The following is a 23,260-nucleotide window of genomic DNA, read 5'->3' on the forward strand; positions in this document are numbered from 1 at the left end:
CCTGCGTGCGACATTCCTGAGAGGAAGAAAAGTCTCAACTCAGTTACCTGAACATAACACATCATGCTCTTGGAGGACTAAGACCAACAGGTGACCTAAGGAAGCAGAGAAAGCTATAAAGACAAAAGGAAAAATGGATGCAGCAGAAAATAGAAATGTAACAGGGAAAGACAATAGATAAAAACTGATACTTTTTAAAAAAAAAAACCAACACGTTTATTAGCCTGGAATCAGAATGACTAGAAAATCAGAGAGAAAATATAAAATACTAATTCAAGAATGAAAAAAGAGCTGTCATTGCAGAACCCACAATCCTAAAAAACTGTGAAGGGATGTTACACATGCATGGATGCCCAAGAATCTGGTTAAACAAAATACATAAATTCTCTGACAACAAGAAACTACTATGCTTTATATAATATTTGTCATTTTTAGACATTGAGTTCATAGTTGTAAAGTTTTCTTCATATGAAATAATATTGGGTTCAATCATATATCTTCACTGGACAATTTTATCAAATTCACAAATGAGTAGCAATGATCCCCTCAACTTACTCTGCCAGCAATACTCTGCTACTCAAACTACATGGAGTTGTCATAAAAACAATGTAAAGACAAGCAACATTCCTCATAAATGAGATGCAAATATTGTAAACAAGATATTAACACATGGATTCCAGACTTGCCTAAGGAAGCTAACACGTCATGACTAATGAGATTCCTTCTGGAAATGCTGGGCTATTCTGCATTGCAAAAATTCACAAATGTACTTCAGTAGATTATAGGAAAGAAACCATCAGATTATTTCAAAAGATCAACAAAATGTCTCTTTGGCAGAATTCAACATGCATTCATGATTGGGGGGCAGGAAAAGCAGCTGGAATTCTTGGTAATTCTGACAAAGAGAAGTACAAGTCCTCAGGTGACCCAGTAGACCGGTAGACAGCATCTAGCTAGGGGCAGCATCAAGGCAAAGTTTCCCAGCTGATGGGCAAAGTGAACACATACACTCAGGAAAGTACACAAAGTGGTGGAGTGAAGTAAAGCCCTATCTGCAAACACGAGTGCATGTGTAGAAATCTCAAGGAATTCACTGGAGAAGACCTGTCAGAACTGAGAAGAGTATCAAAGTTACAAGATCTAGAGTCAGTGTAAGAGTCAATTATATTCCTTTAACCATTAATGACTGAGGACTGACTGATTATAAAAATCTAGTTCTTGAGGTCATTGAGAAATGGCTCAGCTGCTAAGAGTACTTGTTGCTGTTCAAAGAACTGGAACATCTACATCTGGCAGTTCATAACCACCTATAACTCCCATTCTAGAGGTCTGGTGCCCTCTTCTGACTTCCTCAGACACACACACACACACACACACACACACACACACACACACACACCATATAATAGAAAATAAGCCATATATAAACCTACTATGGCAGAAGCTGCTTAAAACATACACACACACACATATATATATACAAAAAGTTTAAATGCAATTACCCTAAGACAGGGACAACACCCCCAACTAAACACCATATGCTTCCAAATTAACACTCAGCACCAAGAATGGGTTATCTCTTTTTGAGTTATTGGCCAATGTAGTTCCAGAGCCCCCCAGACATATAGGCTATTGCCACTGCTCTTGGTTACTCTCCAGAATGTAATGGTAAGACTCTATTGCTGAAGACATACTTGACTCATGGAGAAATCAAGTGGATACTGGCCTGAAAGCTCCATTGATACTTGCTAGCTTTCACAGTGGTGGAAGGTGCCAAGCATATTACCATAGGAGAAAAGTAAGTCATCAGTATCATCCAGTTGTGAACCCTGAGAGCTATGAAAATGACTGACCTTGCAATATATGCCCACTGGTGCAATGGTGGCACGAATGTTACAGTGGTAAGCAAACACTTGCTGGACTGGATTTAAGACCTGTTGCCCCACAACTGAACTTATCCATACCTGGTATTCTGATAGGTACCCCAAATATATGGCTAGATAGGTCATGGGCTTAGGGGAAGAGCTACTACTACTATTCTGCCAAACAGACTTGTGATTTAAAATTATTTAATACTAAATAGTATTACAATGACCCCAGATGATTTATTGCTAAACCCTCAGATCAGTGCATCTCTCAACCTTCCTCATATATGATTCTTCTTGTATTAGGTGGAAACCAACACAGGGACCCATAGCTGGTCAATGTGCAGAGAATAAGAGACTCTTATTGAAGTGATCAGCTCCAGTGGGCCATAAATGTCACATGCCTCCAGGGTCAGGGATCTTCCAGGAAGAAGGATTGGAAAGGGCCTAAAAGCCAGAGATGGTGGATGAATTCAAGGAAACAGTTTTCTGGACACAGCAGGGCAGAAGCATACACAAGCTCAGAGCAATTGTGAGAGCATGCATAAAACTTGTACAAGTTCAAGTCAGGCAAAAATCCCAGCAAGACAAAGGATGTAGGTATGAAATCCCACACTTGCTGTGGAGCTGCTGACGTTTGAGAGCTGCTGGGAAAGGTGGAGCCTGTTTTATCTAATTGTAGGACTTATGGTATATTGACCATACTCCAAAGCAGGCCTTACACCCAACAGTACTTGGCCAACATAAACTGGACATAAGAAGGAGAGGAGAGGAGATGAGAGGGAGGGAGGAAGGGAGGGAGGAAGCGAAGGAGGAAGGAAGGAAGAGAGGGGGAAGAGGGAGAGAGGGGAGAGAGCAAGAGGAAGAGGAAGAGAGGGACCACAATGACATAATGTTGGGTGGGTAAGGAGGCAGAGATGGGTCTGGAATTTTGGGAAGATGATGAATATGATCAAATTACACATGATTATGAGATTCTCAAAGATCGATAGAAATATTATTTTAAAACCTCTAGTTTTTAGAAAAACAGCAAAGTGCACAAAATACTTAGAGAGTGTACAAAACACATGGTAAGACTGCACACTAATGAATCTATGGCAGAGGCGCTAGAAACTAAGATGATCTTGTGGACCAGCATCTATCTGTTCTCACCGGCTGGGAGACATCTCTCCTATGACATGTAGATTTGATATGGTCCTCACAGAAACCCAGTAGAATTATTTGTTTGATATCATAGAAATTATTAAGCCGACTCTAAATATATACATGAAGAGTACAGGGCCCTGTGTTGCCATAGCTTTGGAAAGAAGAAAGGAATTGACAGGGACTCACTACAGGATTTCGAGCGCCATCTTGATGCTACAAGTAAAAATCAGTAAGCAAATGGGATGGATGCAACGGAGAAGGGTGTAGAAACAGATCCGAGATTTGAGGCCAGCTGAGATCTAACAGAGTTGGAAAGGGACCTGGGTAGAGTCAGAAGAACATTTTCAACAGAGTTCAAAGGTTTGGATCGCTGGATGCAGACAGGAAAAGTTAATCCCTATCTCACAGTGTGTTCAGAAATAGATCCCAGCAGGATTGCAGCTCCAGTGTAAACTGAGAACTTGCATGAGGTAGAAAACTTCCAGAAAACAGACTGGAGAGTGGTGTGACATTATATGAAGAAAACATGGTTAGCAATGGCCCCAACTGTATGGTCCACATGTGTGAAGTGCAAAGTTTTTTTTTCATCAAAATTTTAAAACTGTTTAAAAAGATTCTTTGGGCCTGGAGAGTTATGAGTACTTGTTGCTCTTCCAGAGGACCCGGGTTCTGTTCCCAGCACCCCCATGGTAGGTCACAGTCACCTATAACTCTAGTTCTAGGGGATCGGATGCTTCTTCTGGCTTCTGTGGCCACCAATCATGTGCCTAGTCCACAGGCATGCATGCAGCCAACACATCCACTCACATAAAAATTAAGAAAATAAATATCTCAGATTACACATTTATCAGGGATGACCTTTCAAGTGACTCCACAAACTATGAAACCAAAGAGGACAGGGATGCTGCTTTGTTTCTGATGTGTTTTCAGTCTTTAGGGCACTGCCTGGCAATGCAGTGTGTGGAGGAATGGATGCACAGAAAGGTTACTGGGGGCTGATGGGCCTTGGGGACCTGAGATGACTGCTGGCTCTGCAGTTTCTTCTGGTATACAGTGCAGCCACTGTCACTGTCCCCACCATTAGTCATTTCTCTTGAGAGAGTACACTCATTGCCATGGTCATTTTCCAAAATGCTCACATTTGCTTATCACAACTTTCTTAGGGACAGGAATTGGCAGGAGTAAGGAATGGGGGACAAGAACCAAGTCTTGTTGTCTCATATCTCTCTATGTTCTCACCAGTGAAGATTAAGATTTCTTTAGGGCCTGCCTCTACCACTCAGGTGTGAGCTCCAAAAGCAAGCAACTGTGAGCTCAACTCTGCCCTCAAGCACTTAGCATAGGTAGGACAGGAAGTCACGTTGGTAATGACACTGCTAACAGCAATAGCACTTTCTATGCATCAATGGTGGCCACCTTCTGGTACAATGCTGTTAACTTTCCTCAAGTCTGCCATGATATCCTCACCAATACCCACGGTGATGATTCGAATGGGAATGGCCCCATAGGCTCATATGGTTGAACCCTTGATCTCCAATTGGTAGAACAGTTTGGGAAGACTTAAGATGTATGGCCTTGTTGGGGGGGGGCGGGTATGTCACTGTGTGGCCACCGAAGCTTCAAAAATCAATGCCATTCATAATTCGTTCTCTCTGCCTTGTGCTTGTGCATCAAGATGTGAGCTCCAAGCTCCTGCCTGCTCCCATGCTCCCTACCATGATGGTCATTGATTCTAAACCTTTGCAGCTGTGACTCCCCAATTAAATGCTTTATTTAATAAGTTTGCATTGGTTATGACGTTTTGTTACAGCAATAGAAACCTAACTAGGGTGTCTATTGAGACTCACTGTACCCATCACCAACTGCCCCATTTCTTAGAGCAGGAAGCTAAGACTGGCTGGAAGTTTTCCAGTTAGCATCTCCTGAGACTCATCTCAAGGGGCATGTTTTGTGCATTATTTGGATGCTGGGAGTCAAGCCCTTACTCATTTGGTCTGTCTAGTCTCCCTTCGACCCGCTCCTGTTTTTTCAGCTATTACAGTATGGGCTCTCTCAGCTTGCAGTGCCGTCATGCTCCTTAGAACAGGCCATTCCCTAAGCCTCAACTCCTTTCCCTGTCTTTAATCAATAAAACATGTTCTGCGTCATTTTCTGCAGGCAAGTGTCCATGTAGAGGCCATCTCCCCATCCCTGGAGGAACTTCCTCTTCTCCTCGTGCCTCTGTCTGCCTGGCCTTGATCTCCATACACTTGCAAGCCTCTGTTTCCCCAGGCCTGAGCACTAAGGACCTGAGCACTAAGGAGGTCTGTCTTTATCTGCCTCCCTGTGCTTCCCTCAGAACCCCATGCCCTCTTCACACTCCTAAACACTTGCTGAGGAGAAACCCCTCTCAGTTCTACCTCATGTTAATGAACTGGAGGACCCTGGGTGGCAGCTGGGACACTTCTATCTTCTATTCTGACACATTTTACAGAGATTTCACCCATTCAGTGGTGAATCCCATATGCGTTTTCAATGAACGAACATTCAGTCCTCGGCAAATATTTCTTCTAGAGAAATCTTTGTGTATCACCTTTCAAGACCTCAGTCATCAGCATGCTCTGGAAGCCACGCTTGGAGCATTCTGGGAACTTGCTATCAGGCTTTGGAAGCAAACAGCTTCAGTGAGTGAAATCAACAAACTTTCCCTTGGCATTGGGAATTCGGAACTTTGGGAACCATGGGGGTGAGCTTTAATAAGAACCCTGAAATCCATGGCTGCCCTTGCCTGCTCCATCATCCCTGGATACACAGCCATTTGGAGTTCGCCCTCTAAAGGCCAGGAAGTTCTCCTGCATATTTGCTCATTAATTCAGGCCTAAAACTCCTCTCATTAGGGCACCAGAAACCCTGAATCTTACATACAACTGTGACAATAAACTGACTCTTGTTGGAGAAAGATCAGGTTTTTCGTATAATGACTTGGTGTCCAAAAGCAGCTTGGTATAGAGATGGGAACTTGAATTTCAGATCCAAAATGCTTCAAACCACATCTCCCTCTCTAAGTAGCTGTGTGACCTCAGGCAGGCTAATGGATCTCTCTGGACCTCAGACTCCTTGTATGTAAAATGAGAGACTGCTAGTGGATACTCCGAGGATGCAGCATAATGATGATGCTCACACAGTACACAATCATAGTGTACGAAAGTGGAGCTACTGGGGTGTGACCAGATGGTCCCTCATAGTTCTTCCTCCCTGAAAGGAAAGAGCCAGGACCCAGCTGCTTCCTTTAAGGGAGGCAGGGACAGGAGGCAAAGTGGAGTCTTGAGGAAGCCTTCTATTTTTGACATTTATTGACAATCCTTACTTAAATTTAACATTAATTACTTGTGACTTAATTGTTGAATTCTGGGAAGAAAATCACATAGGTTTTTATCCTATAGCCCAGGATAGTTTTGAACATGTGATGTCTCAGCTCTGCCTTCTGACTACTGAGATTCCAGGTGCAAGCAGAGCTGACAGCAAATAGTGCCATCAGAAACCCTGGGAATATTTACTCCACAGCTAAGTTCTCCCCACATTCCCACAGGTCATATGGTAGGAACAAATACCAATCATGGTAAAATCATCGTGTGGTGATATTTGTAGAGAAAGAAACAGAGAGGAGCCCCAAAATGGGGAGTGGGGGGCCCAGACAAGCAGTGCAAAAACCCCAGTGTTCAACACCTGACTGAAAAGAACAGAGTTGGCTTCAGTTTGCCAGCTTTGGTCTGGCAGAGACAAAAGAGATGGGTGTGCCCTTCTTAAAAAAAAAAAAAATGCCCTAAGAAAAACTACTGATGACTTTCCTCCTGGTGACAAGGTGCCTGACAGACACTGCCCAGAGAGACAGGGTTTGATTTAGCTCAGTCATTGTGGGAAAGGCGTGGCTGTATCATGGTGGCAAGAGATGCTGCAGCATCTACGGCAGGAGGGTGGGGCAGCTTGCTGGCATCTCTGCTGATCAGTATACAGAACCCAGCTAGGCTATGACTGAGTCAACCCACTTGTCTTAGGGTTTTACTGCTGTGAACAGATACCATGACCAAGGGAACTCTCATAAGGACAACATTTAATTGGGGCTGGCTTACACATTCAGAGGTTCAATCCATTATCATCAAGGCAGGATCATGGCAGCATCAAGTCATGGTACAGGAAGAGCTGAGAGTTCCATATCATCATCTGAAGTCTGCTAGCTGAATACTGGCTTCCAGGCAGCTAGAATGGGGGTCTTAAAGACTACACCCACAGTAACACACCTACTCCAACAAGACCACACCTTCTAATAGTGCCACTCCCTGGGCCAAGCATATATAACCATCACACCACTCGTCCAGCTAGGCCCCAACTTTCCAGAGTTCCAAAGTCTCTCAAAACAGTGCTACCAGCTGAGGACCAACTGTTTTAACATGGGAACCTGTGGGGGACAGTTCATATTCGTCCTTTAAGAGCAAGAGGGAGAAACACAGTAAAGCAGGACAGAGAGCAGCGGACAAAAAGAGGCAAAAGGATGACAAGGTCCAGGTAGAGATGGGGCAGAGGTCAACACCAGGCACTCACAGCAAGCATGATGCCTGCCTGTCTCCTTTCCTCTCTCTCCACCCACTACATCCTTTCCCCTTCCCTCCCTCCCTTTCCCCCCTCCCTCCCTCCCTCCCTCCCTTATTTTCTCTCCGTTCTCTTTCTCTTTGTACTGGGAATGGAACAAAGAACTCCAAGCATTTCAGGCAAGTACTCTGCTACTGAGTCACCTCCAGCCCCTACATAGGTTCTAGTGTACCCTCTACAGAGAGGGGAGCTGAATCTGTGAGGTGGGGGAAGTACTCCTGAGTCCTGCCATCTTCTAGTGGTAGTTCAAGAGAACATGTTGCATTTAAAAGGCAGAAACAGAAAAGTATCAGAATGAGCAGATGGAGGCTCTTCCCTTAAAGGTACACAGAAAGACCTGCCAATGAAAATGGAGAGCAGCTTGGATACTCTGTGGCAGGCTAGGCTGTTAGCATTCCACAGGAAATCAGGCCTCCTAGTATCCATTCCAGTAAGCCGCTTTCCCAGGGCTAGTCATGAGACTGTCTTTGCCCAAGAAGCTTAGAAAGTTCGAGAGTGTGACAGGCATTGGTGCTCAGGATGTGGAGATTCCTAGCCATCTTGAGATGCTTCCACTGGGTGAAGAAGTTTGCCAAGCTCCTTGATATCTTGAGTTAACAACTGCTGACATCATTAAGGAGGCCAAACAAGTCACAAAAGAACAACACAAATGACAGTAAAAATACCCCCTGAAACCAGGCTAGAGAAACCAGGGGAAGGTAGAAACAGAGAGGAAGAGAGATCGTTCCAGAAATAAAGGCACCAGAAGGCGCACAAAACCAATAAACCACAAGCGGGGACTTAAAGCAGATAGAAACAACACTCTTTCAGAAAGCGAGGACGGGGTGTCGAGATGGCTCAACAAGTAAACACTCTTGCTGCCAAGCCTGAGGACTCAAGTTCAAGCTCTGCGTCTCACATGGAAGAAGGAAAGAACTGATTAGAAAGGTGTCTTCTGCCCTCCACATACAGGCTATGGCACACACACACACACACACACACACACACACGTTTAATTACTTTAAAAGAAAGGGATGAAGACTCACAAAAAAATTTGAAAGAAAGTGACAGATTCTGAAGGTGTGTAGAGAAGACACGATTGGTGTCCTTCACAAAGCAACCTGAAATAATATGAAACGGCACTTCCACAAGAAGCCCCAAGAAAAAAACAGCTGGAATCATGCAAGGACAGACAAACATGTGCTCAAGAATCCAGACCCGGAATGACCAACACCAAAGCCAAGTGACACATTCTGATGATGTTACCCCATTCTATTGAGAGAGGACAGTAAAGTTTTGTTCCTACCTGTTGCAGAAAAATTTTCTAGAAAACCAGGGAAGAAAGGATTGCTGAGCAGTGTGGGGAGACAGTGTGGAATTGTCCCTTGTCACAGAGGGCAGGGATCCTGCTGGGCCAAGTGGAGTCCCAAGTGGGATGTAGAAGTTAACAAGGGTACACTGGGAAGATAGGAGAGGGAAACCCAGGATGCTCACCCATGTAGGGCTTGGTGCCAGCCATGGAGGAAGCCTTCTCAGTTCCTTTCAGGACTGTGGCGATGTTGAAGTCTGTGATGTGCACGTGCCCTGCAGAAAGAAAATGCAGTTAAGCAGCACTGTGGATGTCTGTGCTCTCTCCCTGTGTGACTAGAAGCTGTGGTCTGTAGTCTTCATGGTAGGTGCAGGAAGCAGACACCAGGCCTTATGTCCATCATTAAGTAGTCTCTGTTTCTTACGGTATCTATTCTGCATTCTGGTTTGATGTGTGAGCTCATAACTGTGCGCATGTTATTTGTGTGATTATGTTTGTGTCATGGGGCTGGATGACACATGATGGATATAAAGCAAACACACACTGATCTGGAGCTAGGAGGTCAGTCTGGGTGTCACTCAAGAAAGCTGTGAGGGGCTGTGATGGGGAGTGTGGTAGAAGCTCAGGCTACATTTTCCTGTACATTTTCTGGGCTCATAGCATTGAAATTGATGGACTAGAGGAGAGGGTGTAGCCTTTCATCCAACTTTACATCAAGGCAGCAGAAGGAGACTTGAAAAGGATGGGGCCCTATGATGTAGAAGCTTAAGAAATGAGAGGAGAAAAAGAGTATGTGAGGGAGAGAGAGAGGAGAGGAGAGAATTGGAGGGGACAGAGATGTCGGGGGTGGGTAAAGAGGAGGAGGATGAAAAGGAAAAGAGGAGAATCTTATGGGGTCAGCACTGGTTATTGGGAGTATCTGGCAGGTGAAGAATCTAGCTCCAAATGACTTGAGGAAAAAATCTGCACATCATTACATTTCTTCCAGTCTCCACACCACGTAGAAATGGGTCCTTTGCCATTTGGGGATGAGGCACTTGGATACAGATAAGAGAGCACTAGGAGAGCTTGCTTTGTGGGTACATGAAGGTCACCTGCTGGAGCAGGTGCAATGAGCCCCGGGGGGACTGTGTGCATAAGAGGCATGCCCAAAGCAGTTAGCCATGGTGGACAGAAAAAGCAACAGTGGCCTCAGGCACCAGCCCAGTACCCACACCCCACAGCTGCCAGCACAGATGTGCAACAGAGTTGTGAGCTCTATCACAAGCACTCCAGCTCTCCACAGCTCTCGGGAGAAACAGTACTTAAATTGGTTTCTCAAGGATGAGGCTGACTTTGCCAGGCAGGTCCTAGCTGGATGACGGGTGTTTGTCCTCCAGCCAAAGTTAGGCAAGAGGGTTCCCCTTGTTTTTCTTATCCCTAAGGTCAACAGGCAGATAAGTTCACCCTCCTGAGTTCTGTGAGTTGTGTGTGGAAGGCATCAGCCTTTGTTGTGCCCACCATTTGTGTAGTTTTATGCATGGTATGCCCACAACCACAGAGAGGGTCCTGGAGCCTGTAAGTGCAGCTTTTAGTCAGCTTTCTTCCATTTATCCTGTTCTTTTAAAACTTTTGTATTTATATTCTTTATTTTTTTATGTATATGAGTATACTGTTACTGTCTTCAGACACTGAAGAAGAGGGCATCAGATCTCATTACAGATGGCTGTGAGCCACCATGTGGTTGCTGGGAATTGAACTCAGGACCTCTGGAAGCACAGACAGTGCTCTTAACCACTGAGCCATCTCTCCAGCCCTAGTATTTATATTCTTAAAGTAATGGCGACTCACTTGAATAAACTAATTAACATGGGATGGTTATAAGTTCCCTTTGTGTGAACCTATCTATGTATGTGTGTGTTGTATATTTGTGCATATGTATGTGGAGTTTCACACACACATGCATGTGTGTATTTATAGGTCAGAGGTCAACATTGGGTATCTTCCCTCTATTTATCTTACCTTACGTTTAGAGATAGTCTCTTACTGAACTTGGCTGGACTGGCTGGCCAGCAAGCTCCCAGCATCCTCCTGTTTCTACCTTCCCAGCTCTGGGATTACAGATATGCACTGGGACAACTGACAACCAATGTTTCACATGGTTCTGGGGCCCAAATTCACCTTCCTGAAGCCCCTGCTTTCTCTTTCCATGCTGTCCAGTTTCTCCATGTTCTTCAAGTCTCACTGGATTGGCTAGTTTCCTCACCATTTCTCCCTTTGCTTATCTAAACAGATATTCACATAAGTTGGGGCTTTAGCTTGTCTTGTAACAATGAAGTCATGTCCATGGGTCATCCTGAAAGTGACTTTTAGGTTTATTCATGTTTCACAAGCATGCTTCCAAGTTAGAACACACAGATCTACTTAGGGGGTCACAATCCCTTATCTTGTGCATTAGTCTGTCCGCTGTTGGTATAACCACACACCTGAGACTGGGTAACTTATTAACCTATAGCTTTGAACGTTGAAAACCCAAGACTGGGCAGAATCTTCTCTGTGTCCTCTAGGGGAAAGGCAAGTGGCTGTGGCTGGAGTCAATCATTCAACACCTCACCCACTCATTCATCTGAGGAAACTGAGTCTATGATCCATTTGGGCTTAACATACATTTGGAAAAGGATTTGATAGAAGGTCCAGGAATGATGTACTACCTTTTCCAGGAGTTATGATTGTTAACATTTTCTGTCTTTTTCCTGAGTCCCATAGGGAGCCAGTTCCCTAAGACTACATGCAGAGGCAATTGGCTAGTCCAGTAGGATGATAAAGCTGAAGAGAGAACTTCAGGAAAGGTAGACAGATGCCAGACCCAACTCCTTCATGACACTGTACTTCAGCCTTGTGAGTTAAACAAGATAACACCAAATCAAACTAAACCAAACCAAACCAAACCAAACCAATCCAATCCAATCCAATCCAATCCAATCCAAACTGAACCAAACCAAATCAAACCAAACCAAACTACCCTTCACTGTCTTGGGACTGTGGGAGTTGGGCTCTGTGTCACCGAGGCCAGGGCTGCTGTCCCAGTTGATGCAGAGACTGACTGATTTGGGCAGGCCATTTGCTCTATATGAGGTTCAAATTTCTAATCTGCAGAGGTGGGATGTCCTTAAGCTCTGCTTGTGGTGTTGTATCAATTGCTTCTCTGGTTTTGTGATAAAACACCCTGACCAAGCAACTTAAGAAAGTTTATTTGGCATTACAGTTCCATGGGGCTAGAGTCCATAACACTGACTGAGGAAGGCATGGCAGCAAGAGGAAGCTGGCTGATCACATCCTCACCTTACACAGGAAGCAGAAAGAGAGAGAGAACAGAACAGGCTCAAATATTCCTACCCCTTAGTGATATACTTCCACCAGCAAGCCTATGTTTCCTAATGCACTTGTAAGTTTCCAAATAGCACCATCAACCAGGGCCAAGCTATGAGCAGGTCTATGAGCTTACAGAGATATTTCTCGTTCAATTACAATGGAATGGCTAAGACTGATTGTCAACTTGATAAGATCCAAAATCATCCAGGAGACAAGCATATCTGTGAGGGGTTATTTAGATTAGATATGCTAAGGTGGGAGGACCCACCCTCAACATCGGTAGCACCATTCCACGGACTGGGGTCCTCGAAGAAAAGGAAAGGACAAAGCCAGAGAGCACCAGCCTTCGGCTCTGCATGTTTCCTCACCATGGATGCAATGAAACCAGACACTTCACAGCTCCCGCCACCATGTTCTGCTGCTATGATAGGCATAGCCCTCAGACTGCACCAACACGAATCCTTCCTTTCTTAAGTTGCCCTTGCCAGGTATTTTGTCACAGCCACAAGAAGAAGAAGTAATATGAGTGGTTATCAAACTAAACTGAGGATGGGACATAGCCTAAAGGGGAGGGGACAGCATGCTAGACCCCTGGAGTAAGTAAGGGTGTTACTGGCAAAAGGAACCACCAGGGACTAGCAAGGAGGTCAGAGGGTCGGAGGGAGTGTTAAAACTGTCAGGATCAAAATGGAGTTGCTTCTGCCAAACCCAGGTACAGTTGAATATGTCCTCATATTTACTGGCCTGATAAAGAAACGTCTTTGTAATGATTCTGCCAAAACAAGATTGTCACTGAGGCCCCTCCTACAGGGTTAACCATTAGCTCAGACACAGCTTTCTTAAGTCACAACTTTGTACCAGAAAAGCTTAGGTCATCCCCTAGGCACAGCCAGTGCACAGCTTCCTGGCAGGGAGAAGCCTTTGGAGCCACTGGACTCATTCTAGTTGTTTCCCCCTTACCTCCATCTCCCTGGTTGTTCCTACAACCCTCCGTAGCATATGTATTACGTTCTAGATTACAGTCATTGGCTTGTTTCCTTTAAAGTTTTTATGTTCATGACAGGGAGAAGGCAGAGCATGGGTAAGCTGTGTTGGAACCTCAAATAGGGCCATTCCCAGATGACTAGGTACTCAAATATATGAGCCTATAGAGGCCATTGTCATTCAAACCACCACAGGTGTCACCTCCATGTCATCTGAACCTGATCACCTTTGAAAGCTCCCACCTTCAAATACAGTGCCATCTATGACCACAGCCTGACCACACGAACTAAGACAGAACAGTCCATTCCCTTCAGTACAGTCTGTGTTAGGCCTCTCTTACGGATACCTGTGTTCCCCTCCATTGTCATCCCAACTTCCTGCCCACCACTCGGCATGCCACCTTGTTCTTCTCCTTGTGTCCAGAAATCTTGCCCTGTTTCCTTCCATTCCTGGAGCATTAGCACTGGCCTGGAGTAAAAGGATTTGCTGAGAGGTAACTGGTAACTTAGTGCCAGGTCCAGCAAGCACATCCTGTTGCCTGTCTTTGTTGTGCTTACAGAGACAGCACAGAGTTCCCAGAGGTCAACAGTGTTCATCTCACCCATGGGTTTGTAACAGGGATCCTTCTAGGCCTGCCTCTGGAATCCATGTTGGTGAGTGCTGTGCTTCTAGGAAACCTCCAGAAGGGGTGCAGAGACAGAGAGACTGCCGGAGCAAGCTAGGCACTAGGATGAGAGGCACCCATAGTCACCTCCTTCCACAGTTGTGCCTGTCATAAAATTGGAATTTGGGACATACCACTTCCGAGTATCTTCCTCACCTCAGCTAGCTCTCAGGATCCACCTCATGCTCCAGCCAGAGCTCAATGGTGCTGTTTAGATGAAGCCCGGAGAGATAAGAACCAGAGGCAGCTGCTTTGCCCATGGCTCTGGCTGCCCCTGTTCCTCCATGCACACTGCTAAAAATAGCGGTGCTTTTGGGCTCTGTGTGGGCTGTGGAGCGGGAGGATGTCTGTTGATCTTCCACACAGATCTGATATCTTAGGTACTGCACACAGCTTGTGTGCTCTGGCCACTTATCTGTATGGTGATCACAGCGACTTACCACGGGAAAGAAAGCAAGCCAATCAAAGTCCACACACAAGCTTATCAAAGCTTCGTTTGGCTCCTGGTGATAGAAGATTGTTCTTAGAGCAAGCCTTTGCCCGAGAGAGGCAGGGCTCTTGGAGTGCCTTCTATGCTGTAGGACTTGGCTTCTTCCCATCTCAGTTATGAAGAAGTGATGTAGGCTGCCTCTGTGTATGGGACAGGCATCAAACCCAAGCTAGTTAAAGAAATGATGTTCACTGAGATAGTGTCAATGTGACCTGGGCATGCCTGGGCTTAGCTTTTCTTGGCCTTGCTTCTGCAATGGCCATGAAAAAACCATGGGGAATGAGTCTGCCAGAGTTAGAGCCAGAGAAGCATGCCCAAGTCATCCAGGTAGTCAGCCAACCAAGGCCACCAGAAGTCAGCCAACAGTCAGAAAGTCTCAGCCCTAGAGGCAGTCTTCATTAGAATGACGTCCAATGGCTGGGCTCAGTGTTGGCAGCAAGGTTAGCCCTGCCTAGCCTGCAACACTTCTGCCCACAACACCTGTGAGCCAGCTGACTGCTCCTTGGTCAGGCTTTCACAGTGATGCGGTAGAATGGTACTCAAGTTGATTGCGAAATGGAGCATGGACATGTCCCTTCCTCTTTGGTACACATGTGCCAGGTCCCTACGGCTAGGAGCTCTTAGTCACTAAGCAAGGTCACCATAACCTTTGCTTGCCAGATGCCTGTTTTTCTTTAGCTCTGTTCTCTACCCCTCATGGTTGCTCTACTTGGCTGCTGGTTCTGACTCCAAATCTCAGATCTATCTTAAGAACTGAAGCCTGCTCTGAGACCAGAGAGAGCAGGGAAACTTGCCTGGGAGCTTTGGATTTTGTGGAATGAGCGGCTCTGAGCATCATCAATAAAATATTCATGTGTGTATGTGCTGATGTTCTTATCTCATTGAAATGCAGCTCTCTTGTCTCAAAGATGACACCTAATGAGATGAATAGCAACACAGGATTCCCTGTTCTGCAAATTGATTCCTAATGTGGTTTTTAGAAGGGATGGGTGAATGCTGTCAGAATGTGCCATGTGATGACCCACTTTGGAATATGCAAGGTCCTGCCCCTGGTTATGTCCCTACTGAACGGCACTTGCTCAATAGAAAAGCTTTAGAAAATGTAATACTCATTATAAAACTCATGAGATAAATGATCAAAGATACAGAAAATTAAATTTCTGCCCCAATGTCCATCAAAGATGTGACATGCCCTGTGGAGCCCAGTGAGAGGAACATCACTGTGAGTTTCTAAGGCTTCAGAACCCAGGTGCTTCTATATGCTATGAGACTTCATGACGTCTGTAGTCAACTGTAGAGAAACACACCACTCTCTCTGTGTGTTTGCATGTGTGTGCTCATGCAGGTGCAGATGCACATGTATTTATGAGTGTAGAGGCCAGAGGAAAAGCTCAGGGCTTGCTCCTCAGGCATCACCCATCTTCTGTTTTTGACACACAGACACTGGCAGCTGGACTTGCCTGTTAGCCTAGACTGGACTGGCCAGCAACTCACCAGAGTTCTACCTTTCTTTACCTCACAGTGCCAACATTGCCAGTGTGCATCACCTCTCCCAGCAGTTTTAGGAGGATGCTGGGGATGGAACTCTTGGTTTTGCCTGGTGAGAGCGTTATGTCCTGAGCTATCTCCTCAGTTCCTTGTGTGGTTTTAATATGCAGATGCAGGCTTGAGAACTAAATCCAGAGTTTTAGGTAGAAGTAGTAAAATTGTCAATCAATGTTACCCTATAATTCCCTCTTGGCTTCTTATACAATATCCTGGGAACCTTGGTCATCATGCCCATTCCTTGGCTGGAAAGATCTTGCCTTGACAGTGGACCCAGTTAGTTGTGGGGAACCAAGAGTCTCTAAGAAATTTCCTCTGAATCCTAGGAGCTAAATGAGCTCTGTAGCTCTGGCACCTGCAGCCTCTAAGAGTGATGGAGCCAGTGGCTAAGGTTGTACCTGTTTGACACATGGGGGCTCCCATCCCCACTGTTTGTCTGATGTGACTAACTTAAGAGTATTCCTAAAGTTCATATGTTAAACTGCAAGCTCCTGTAGTTGAAGACAATGTAGATTCAGAGATTTGATGTTCAAAGAGCTAAAATGAATCCAGCAGGGTTGGTCCTACTTCAATCTGCCTAGTGTCCTCATGAGAACAGGACAGCCATACACAGGTGGATGAGTGAAAACTTATTGAGAATGTTTCTAAATCTGCTGCCCATCTCAGAAGCCTATGAATGAAGCTTCCATGTGTAGTTACAGCAGCACATCAAGCTGGCATGTCAGGATCTGATGGACATATTCCCTTGCTGCTCATGTTGGGGTCCTATAGGGGCTCATCTACTACTACTGCTCCATTTCTCACATCGTAGCTCTGGTGCCTCTCCAACACACTTGATATTTATTCTTCAGTGGCTTCCATGTCTTTTCTGACAAACTAAAGATCACTGAATGGGGAAAATGAGGCCCAGAGAGACCTGACCCCTTTTATGTAGGACTTGGAGATAAAGCTCTCTTCTCTCTAGCTTTTCCCAAGACTGCTTCCTATTGCATCCTCATCTGCTGCAACACCATTCCACCTTCATTGTAGGGACTTCCTTTAGCCCTCCTACACATACTTCTTAGATCTCAGCAACTTATCCAGTCTACACACAATACTGTGAGGTCTTCAGGGTCGGGACCACACATAACCTGTCTGCTTAGGCCCTTCTGTGCAGCAGCTTTGGGAAGGGTGAGGATGGCTGTAGGGATCACACCAGAGTCATAGGACAAACTGAGTCCTCGGCTTCCCTGTTGGCTTTCTATAGAAATTATCATAAATGAAAGGGCTATGATCTCCCATGAGTTGCCTAGATTCTGCCTCAGGACAGCTGTCCGCAGCTTGAACATGTCTGCTCAGAAGTCCTCTCCATCAGCAGGGTATCAGTGGATGCTACTCAGCACCAGCCTTGTGGACTGCCCTTCCCTGAAGGCTGTTTCCTTGGGAACCCTGCAAGAGGCACTTGTGCCTCTCTTCAGCTTTATTTTTCATGTTTCCATGACCTGAGCTTGGCTGTGTCTGACTAGAGGAAGTGGCAGGTAAGGGAGTGGGTATTCAACACTCCTGCACAGGACTAGGACATTACTATCACCGCACACTCTGGTCCTCTCTTGAGCCCTGTCATCCTCAAACCAAGATCTAAACAGAAATGACTTCAGAGATGATGCCTGCGAATAGTTAAGTTCAACTTACCATGACAGGGCATTGCCCAGAAAGTGACACATATCACTTTCAGGACTGGAACAGTACAAGTCTTCCCATGCACCTAGTATCCACTCCCCCATCCCTCATTGGTCTCCCATAACCCACACTGCACTGGGACCTTAAAGAAGGGGAAAGGAGACCTTGACTCACCATGCTCGTCCAGCAGGATGTTGTCTGGCTTGATGTCTCTGCAAGAAAAACACAAGGAGAGGTGTGACTCCTGAACCAGAAGGGCCACCACAGTCTCAGGCTAGAGAACAAAGGGAACCTCCAGGGTATTGCTTCTCCCTTGAAGTGAGGCCTCAGATGGCTAAGTGTGACAATAGAACCTCTGAGAAGCTGGGACTCCCTTTTCTTTCTGGACCCCTGAGCAGTCTGTCTGTTCTGGGATATTCTTAATGTTGACCTTTCAACACTAGCTGTAATGCTAAGAAGAAATTGTCCCCTGTGTGTTGAAACTGCTCTTTTCCTTGTCATAAGAGAGGAGGTAGGTTAAGTGTGACGCATGTGTCAGCAGGCAGAGACACTTCTTTGACCTTCAACCCTTAAGTCTTCCAGTTGGGAAACACTGTAAAATGCAACCAAAAGGGGCTGGGGAGCTGTCTCTGTCAGTGGGGTGCCTGTGAACTTGAACCCCTAGCACCCATGTAAAAGCAAAGCTCACTGCCAGAGTCTGTAACCCAAGCACTAAGCGGCAGTGGACAAGCAGATCTCAGAGCTCACTGAACTGTCTGAGTACATGAGCTCCAGGTTCAGAGAGAAATCCTGCATAAAACAAGGTAGAAAGTGATGAGGCGGATATTTGACACAAACCTCTGGCCTCCACACACATATACATATACATGCACATACACACACATGCACACACACAAGCATACACAGAGACAAACAAAGACACACAGACACACACATGTAGACACACACAGACATACACATACGTGCATACATACACAGGCATACACACATGCATATACACTCACACATAGACATACAGTCACAGGCATACACACATAGACACACACAGATATACAGACACAGATGTGCACAGACCCACACATGCATACACATACACACAAACACACATACAAGTCCCCCCCCACACACACATACACCAAGAATAACATCTTGACCCTGCAGCGCTTCTGAAGGATTGAAGAATTTACCACCTGGCCCTTCATGGAGAGGGTCTCCTGAACTTCTGAGGAAACTGAGACCCACAGAGCACAATCCAGGGAGGAGCAGGTTTCTAGAAAGTTCTATTTGATGTTGCCATGCTAGCAAAGAGACTCTCCAAAGTAAGGAGCTGTAAAGACAGGACTCTGCCCTACAACCTCTGTGATTGGGAACCCTGCAAAGTGTCAACTACTTGTGTGCACACATAGAACCTGAGTGGCCTGGGAAAGGAAACGTAGGCCTGTGACATCAAGCTTCAGTCTCCAGCTTACTGTGGCAGAGAAACCATATATTTCAGAAACACGCATGCCACACATTGAGAGTAAATGTCACAGCTGTGCTGTGGTGACTAACGACAGCTTTCTCAGAAGCAAAGAATAACTGCTCCTGAGTTGATCAAATATTAACTCTACCTGGGGAGATATGCAGGGTTATTGCTGATGCCAGCAATCTCCTCCAGGGGCAGGAGAGCAGCGCAGCATCTATATGTCAACTTTGATTTTTCATTGAACCTTTTCAAGCCTGTGAATGTTGATGAGCATTAAGTAAACAGAACCCCGCCACCAGGATCATAGGCCATCCATGTGACCAAAGAGGTTGTGTGCAGAGAAGACGAGGGAGCCCTAAGGGAAGGATGAACCTGATAACAAAGAAAATTAAAACAAGAGACAGAGGTTCCGGTGTCAGTGTGTGAAAATTAGGTCAGCAAATACTAGCTCCTTAGCCAGAGTGGCTCCCAGCAGCATCTCTCAAGGGGGAAATAAGTGCATCAGGAATGTGATATAAGCATGTATGAAAGTATTAGAAGGAATCACACTATTTTCTCTAATGAATATACACAAATATTGTAGTTGGACAACTGATACACTATCGAGCCAGTTAAAAAATTCTAGCATAGAGGGGGAGGGGTTCCCAATGTCATGCCCCAAGCTGAGAAGTGATTTGGAGTTATGCTTGCTGAGGGAGAGATAGTCATTATTCTCTGGGTGGGTGGACACTGGTATATATTGACCATGCCCCAATGGATGGTCCCACACTCACACACTTGGGGGGTAGCATTAATTTGATTCCATGCATTATTAAAAAATAAGAAGAGGATACGAAGTGTTGGGATGGAGATGTGTTCGGGAAGGGCCAGGAGGAAGGTGTGGGGTGGGTGTGATCAAGAGACATTGAACACTGCATAGAATTTTCAAAGAATAAATGACACTGGCTGTGAAGGCAGATGCACCAGAAGGAAATTATGAAGCAGATGAGGAAGGAGGATCATGAGTTCAAGGACACCTTGGGATGCACCTTGTAAAGAGTTAAAAGAAGAAGGAGGAGGAGGAGGGAGGAGGAGGAGGAGGAGGAGGAGGGAGGAGGAGGAGGAAGAGGAGGAGGAGGAGGAGGAGGAGGACATGTTAAGGCCTGTACCTGAAGATATCATGAGAATTGGGGTGAGCTTTATTGGGTTGTGTGAATCAGAAAAGGTAACTGATCCAAGGATCATGAATCCCATATCACCAATGAAGCCAGGACCCAAACAGAGCACTAAGACATGGTTGAGAGGACAAAGAAAGCATGATCTGGCATGTAGGTCTGACTGGTATCCCCAAGTTCATATCCACTCACAAACCTAGGGCAGGAGCTTGTTTGGTTATGGAGCCTTGGCTGACACACCCAGAGAAGGATCTAAAGGTGAAATTACACTGGGACCAGGGCCTGTCCTGTGAGTAAAGCCTGTACTTCTAGAGTGGTTGGAGATATGGGAACACAGAGATGGATGGAGATCTGAGAGAGGCACTTATAAACTGAGGAGCCAGGGAAGGGTTCTTTCCAGAGCCACTGGGGGAAGCATGGCCCTGAGTGCACTTGGCTTTGGGTTTCAGACCTGGGAGAGAGGAGATTTTAAGTTTTTAAGCCACCAATGATGTGGTGATTTGCTGCCTACCCTGGCATAGTGGAAGATAATTTGGTGGAGATGGGGCTTACCTCCATGAGCCATATTAGAAAGCCCCTGCTTGCAGCATCTTAAACCATAGAAATAGGGCACCATTGTGAATCTAGCTGAGGATTCAGATTGCCTGGGTCCAGAGGCCAACCCCTCTCTTGCAAGTTGGGCTAACCCTGTACCTCAGTTTCCTTTGCTGAATGGATTAAATAATAGGTGCATAGAACATTGTCTCCCCCCCCCATTGGAATTTTCTTTATTTACATTTCAAATGTTTTTTCCCTTTCCAGGTCTCCCCTTCAGAAATCCCCTATCCCATCCCCCTCCCCTTGCCTCTTTGAGGGTGCTTCTCCACTCAACCACCCACTCCCATCTTCCAGCCCTGGCATTCCCCTACACTGGGGCATTGAACACCCTCAGGCCCAAGGGCCTCTCCTCCCACTGATGTCCAACAAGGACATCTTCTGCCAAATATGCAGCCAGAGTCATGAGTCCCTCCATGTGTACACTTTGGTTGGTGCTCTAATCCCTGGGAACTCCGGGGGGGGAGGGGGGTCTGGTTGGTTGACACTTCCCCCATGGGGCTGCAAACCCCCTCAGCTCCTTCAGTCCCTTCTCCAACTCCTCATTGCTTTTGTCTGTTCTTAGCACAGAGTCAAGTCTCCAGTGTCTGGGAGTCTCCTCCCTCTCTGTTCCCCTAAGGACACCCAGAGTAAAACTGATCTGACTGATGGACTTTGTATCTTAGGAGGGACCCAAGGAGAAAGTATATGACAAATGAACAATAGCAACCTGGGACAAGTGATTTAAAAAGAGTAAACCAGGGCCTGGTGGAGACTGGTGGGGTCATATGACAGGCAAGAAGCAGGTTCTCCTCTTGGGAATGAGGCAGCCAGTGTCCCAGAGGAGGTGATACCCTGCAATGGGCTTCCATCACGTGGAACATGGGCAAGGTGATGGGTGGCCTTACTTTGCTTTATTTTTATTTTTTATGTATTTTATGTATATGGACACTTTGTTTGCATGTATGTGTGCACACCAGAAGACACTCTCAGACAGTTGTAATCTGCCATGTGGTTACTGGAAATTGAACTCAGGACCTTCAGAAGAGCAGTGAGTGCTTTTGACCACTGAGCCATCTGTCCATTTATGCCATATGACATAATATATGAAACTTCTTCTTCACCAGTTTGTCATCTTATTGCAGAATCTGCAGAGGCAGATGCAGTGATGGCCTGGACTGTCTTTTTTTGGGGGTGGGGGGGGGAGGAGTGTTTGAGACATGGTTTCTCTGTGTAGACCTGGCTGTCCTGGAACTCACTCTGTAGACTAGGCTGGCCTCGAACTCAGAAATCTGCTTGCCTCTGCCTCCCAAGTGCTGGGATTAAAGGCATGGGCCACCACCGCCCAGTACCCTGGACTCTCTTGGAAGCCACAGTGAGGCAGCTGCTCATGTGTGAGCTGCCATGTGTGAGCAAGGCCACATGGCCAGGTCACGTAGGGGCCTCCAGGAGATAAAGCCTGTAGTTGGTAAGTAGCTGGTACGTAGGAACCTCAGTTTTAAGATACAATGACAGAATTCTGCCGAGCACCCTAAGAACTTGGGAGAAGACTCTTGGGTATACCCAACTAGCAGTTATAAGCCCCCAAGCGGAGGGCCTAGAAGAGATGGGCCTGCATTCTGGAATATAAACATGGGTGATCGAAAATCTCCGAGTTAGTGGCTTTTACTTGTTGGGGCTGTACTACATTAGCCATGAGGTCCTGGGCACTTAACCTTGGCTTCTTCATCTGGAAAATGAGAAACAGCGGCTGCCTCCTCACTGTGGCTCCCAGAAGCCTTGGTCCAATGACCAGGGTGCCTTCCAGGTGGAGGGCTGAAACAAGCAGGAACTGGAACTACAGGAACATTTTTAAAGGTGCTTGGAAGAACTCCAGACCAGGTTCTCCAGCTTTTAGAAAGTTAATTCGATTTTGTCTGGATGTGATTTTCTGGGAAGAGCATGGTTCAAGAGGTGGCGGCACAGGGGGGCCGGGAGAGCGGCTTGAGATTTAATAGAGTGCTTTCTTTCTGGCCAGCGCCTCTTATCAGTGAGTGCTTCTTGTTCAGCCCTTCCAGGTCCATTTCCTCTGTGTCTACTTTTCACAGTGATTGTATCTCAGCTCTGGAGCATCACCCTGCTGAAACGAGATGCGTGTCCAGGAAGGACAGGAGAAGTGTGGTGTCAATGGGGGTAGTTGGGACGGTATTTGCTGAGGACAGGCTCATCACGTCTGAGCCAGGCAAGATGACGCTCCAATGGAATGTATGCGTGGGAAGCTATCCAACCTGGGCTTGCCCTGGAATGAACCTCAACCCCTGCTCAGGAACATTGTAGAACATGAGCCGTGCTTGCTGATTTTAAAAACAGCACAGATAGATGGCCAAGGAGGGCAGGAGGCTGTTTCCGACGCTGCTTTTTGCTGGGAATATTCTTAATATTCCACACTGGTGATCTCAGGTAGTGATGGA

At 46.1% G+C, this 23,260-nt stretch overlaps 1 protein-coding gene across 3 annotated transcripts in view; it reads right to left on the bottom strand.

Moving 5' to 3' along the window:
- The window catches only part of Stk32b (serine/threonine kinase 32B), a 244,600-nt gene that overhangs the window by 29,993 nt on the left and 191,347 nt on the right, over positions 1–23,260 (bottom strand). For all 3 annotated transcript variants that reach the window (XM_031341920.1, XM_031341919.1, XM_031341921.1), the window contains 2 exons: positions 17,793–17,830; positions 9,111–9,200 (listed from right to left, as the gene is read on the bottom strand). In XM_031341920.1, the coding sequence (XP_031197780.1) occupies positions 9,111–9,200; positions 17,793–17,830 (128 nt within the window). The remainder of the gene's footprint in view (positions 1–9,110; positions 9,201–17,792; positions 17,831–23,260) is intronic.

Source organism: Mastomys coucha, unplaced genomic scaffold (genome assembly GCF_008632895.1).
Source record: "Mastomys coucha isolate ucsf_1 unplaced genomic scaffold, UCSF_Mcou_1 pScaffold22, whole genome shotgun sequence".
Taxonomy (NCBI): domain Eukaryota; kingdom Metazoa; phylum Chordata; class Mammalia; order Rodentia; family Muridae; genus Mastomys; species Mastomys coucha.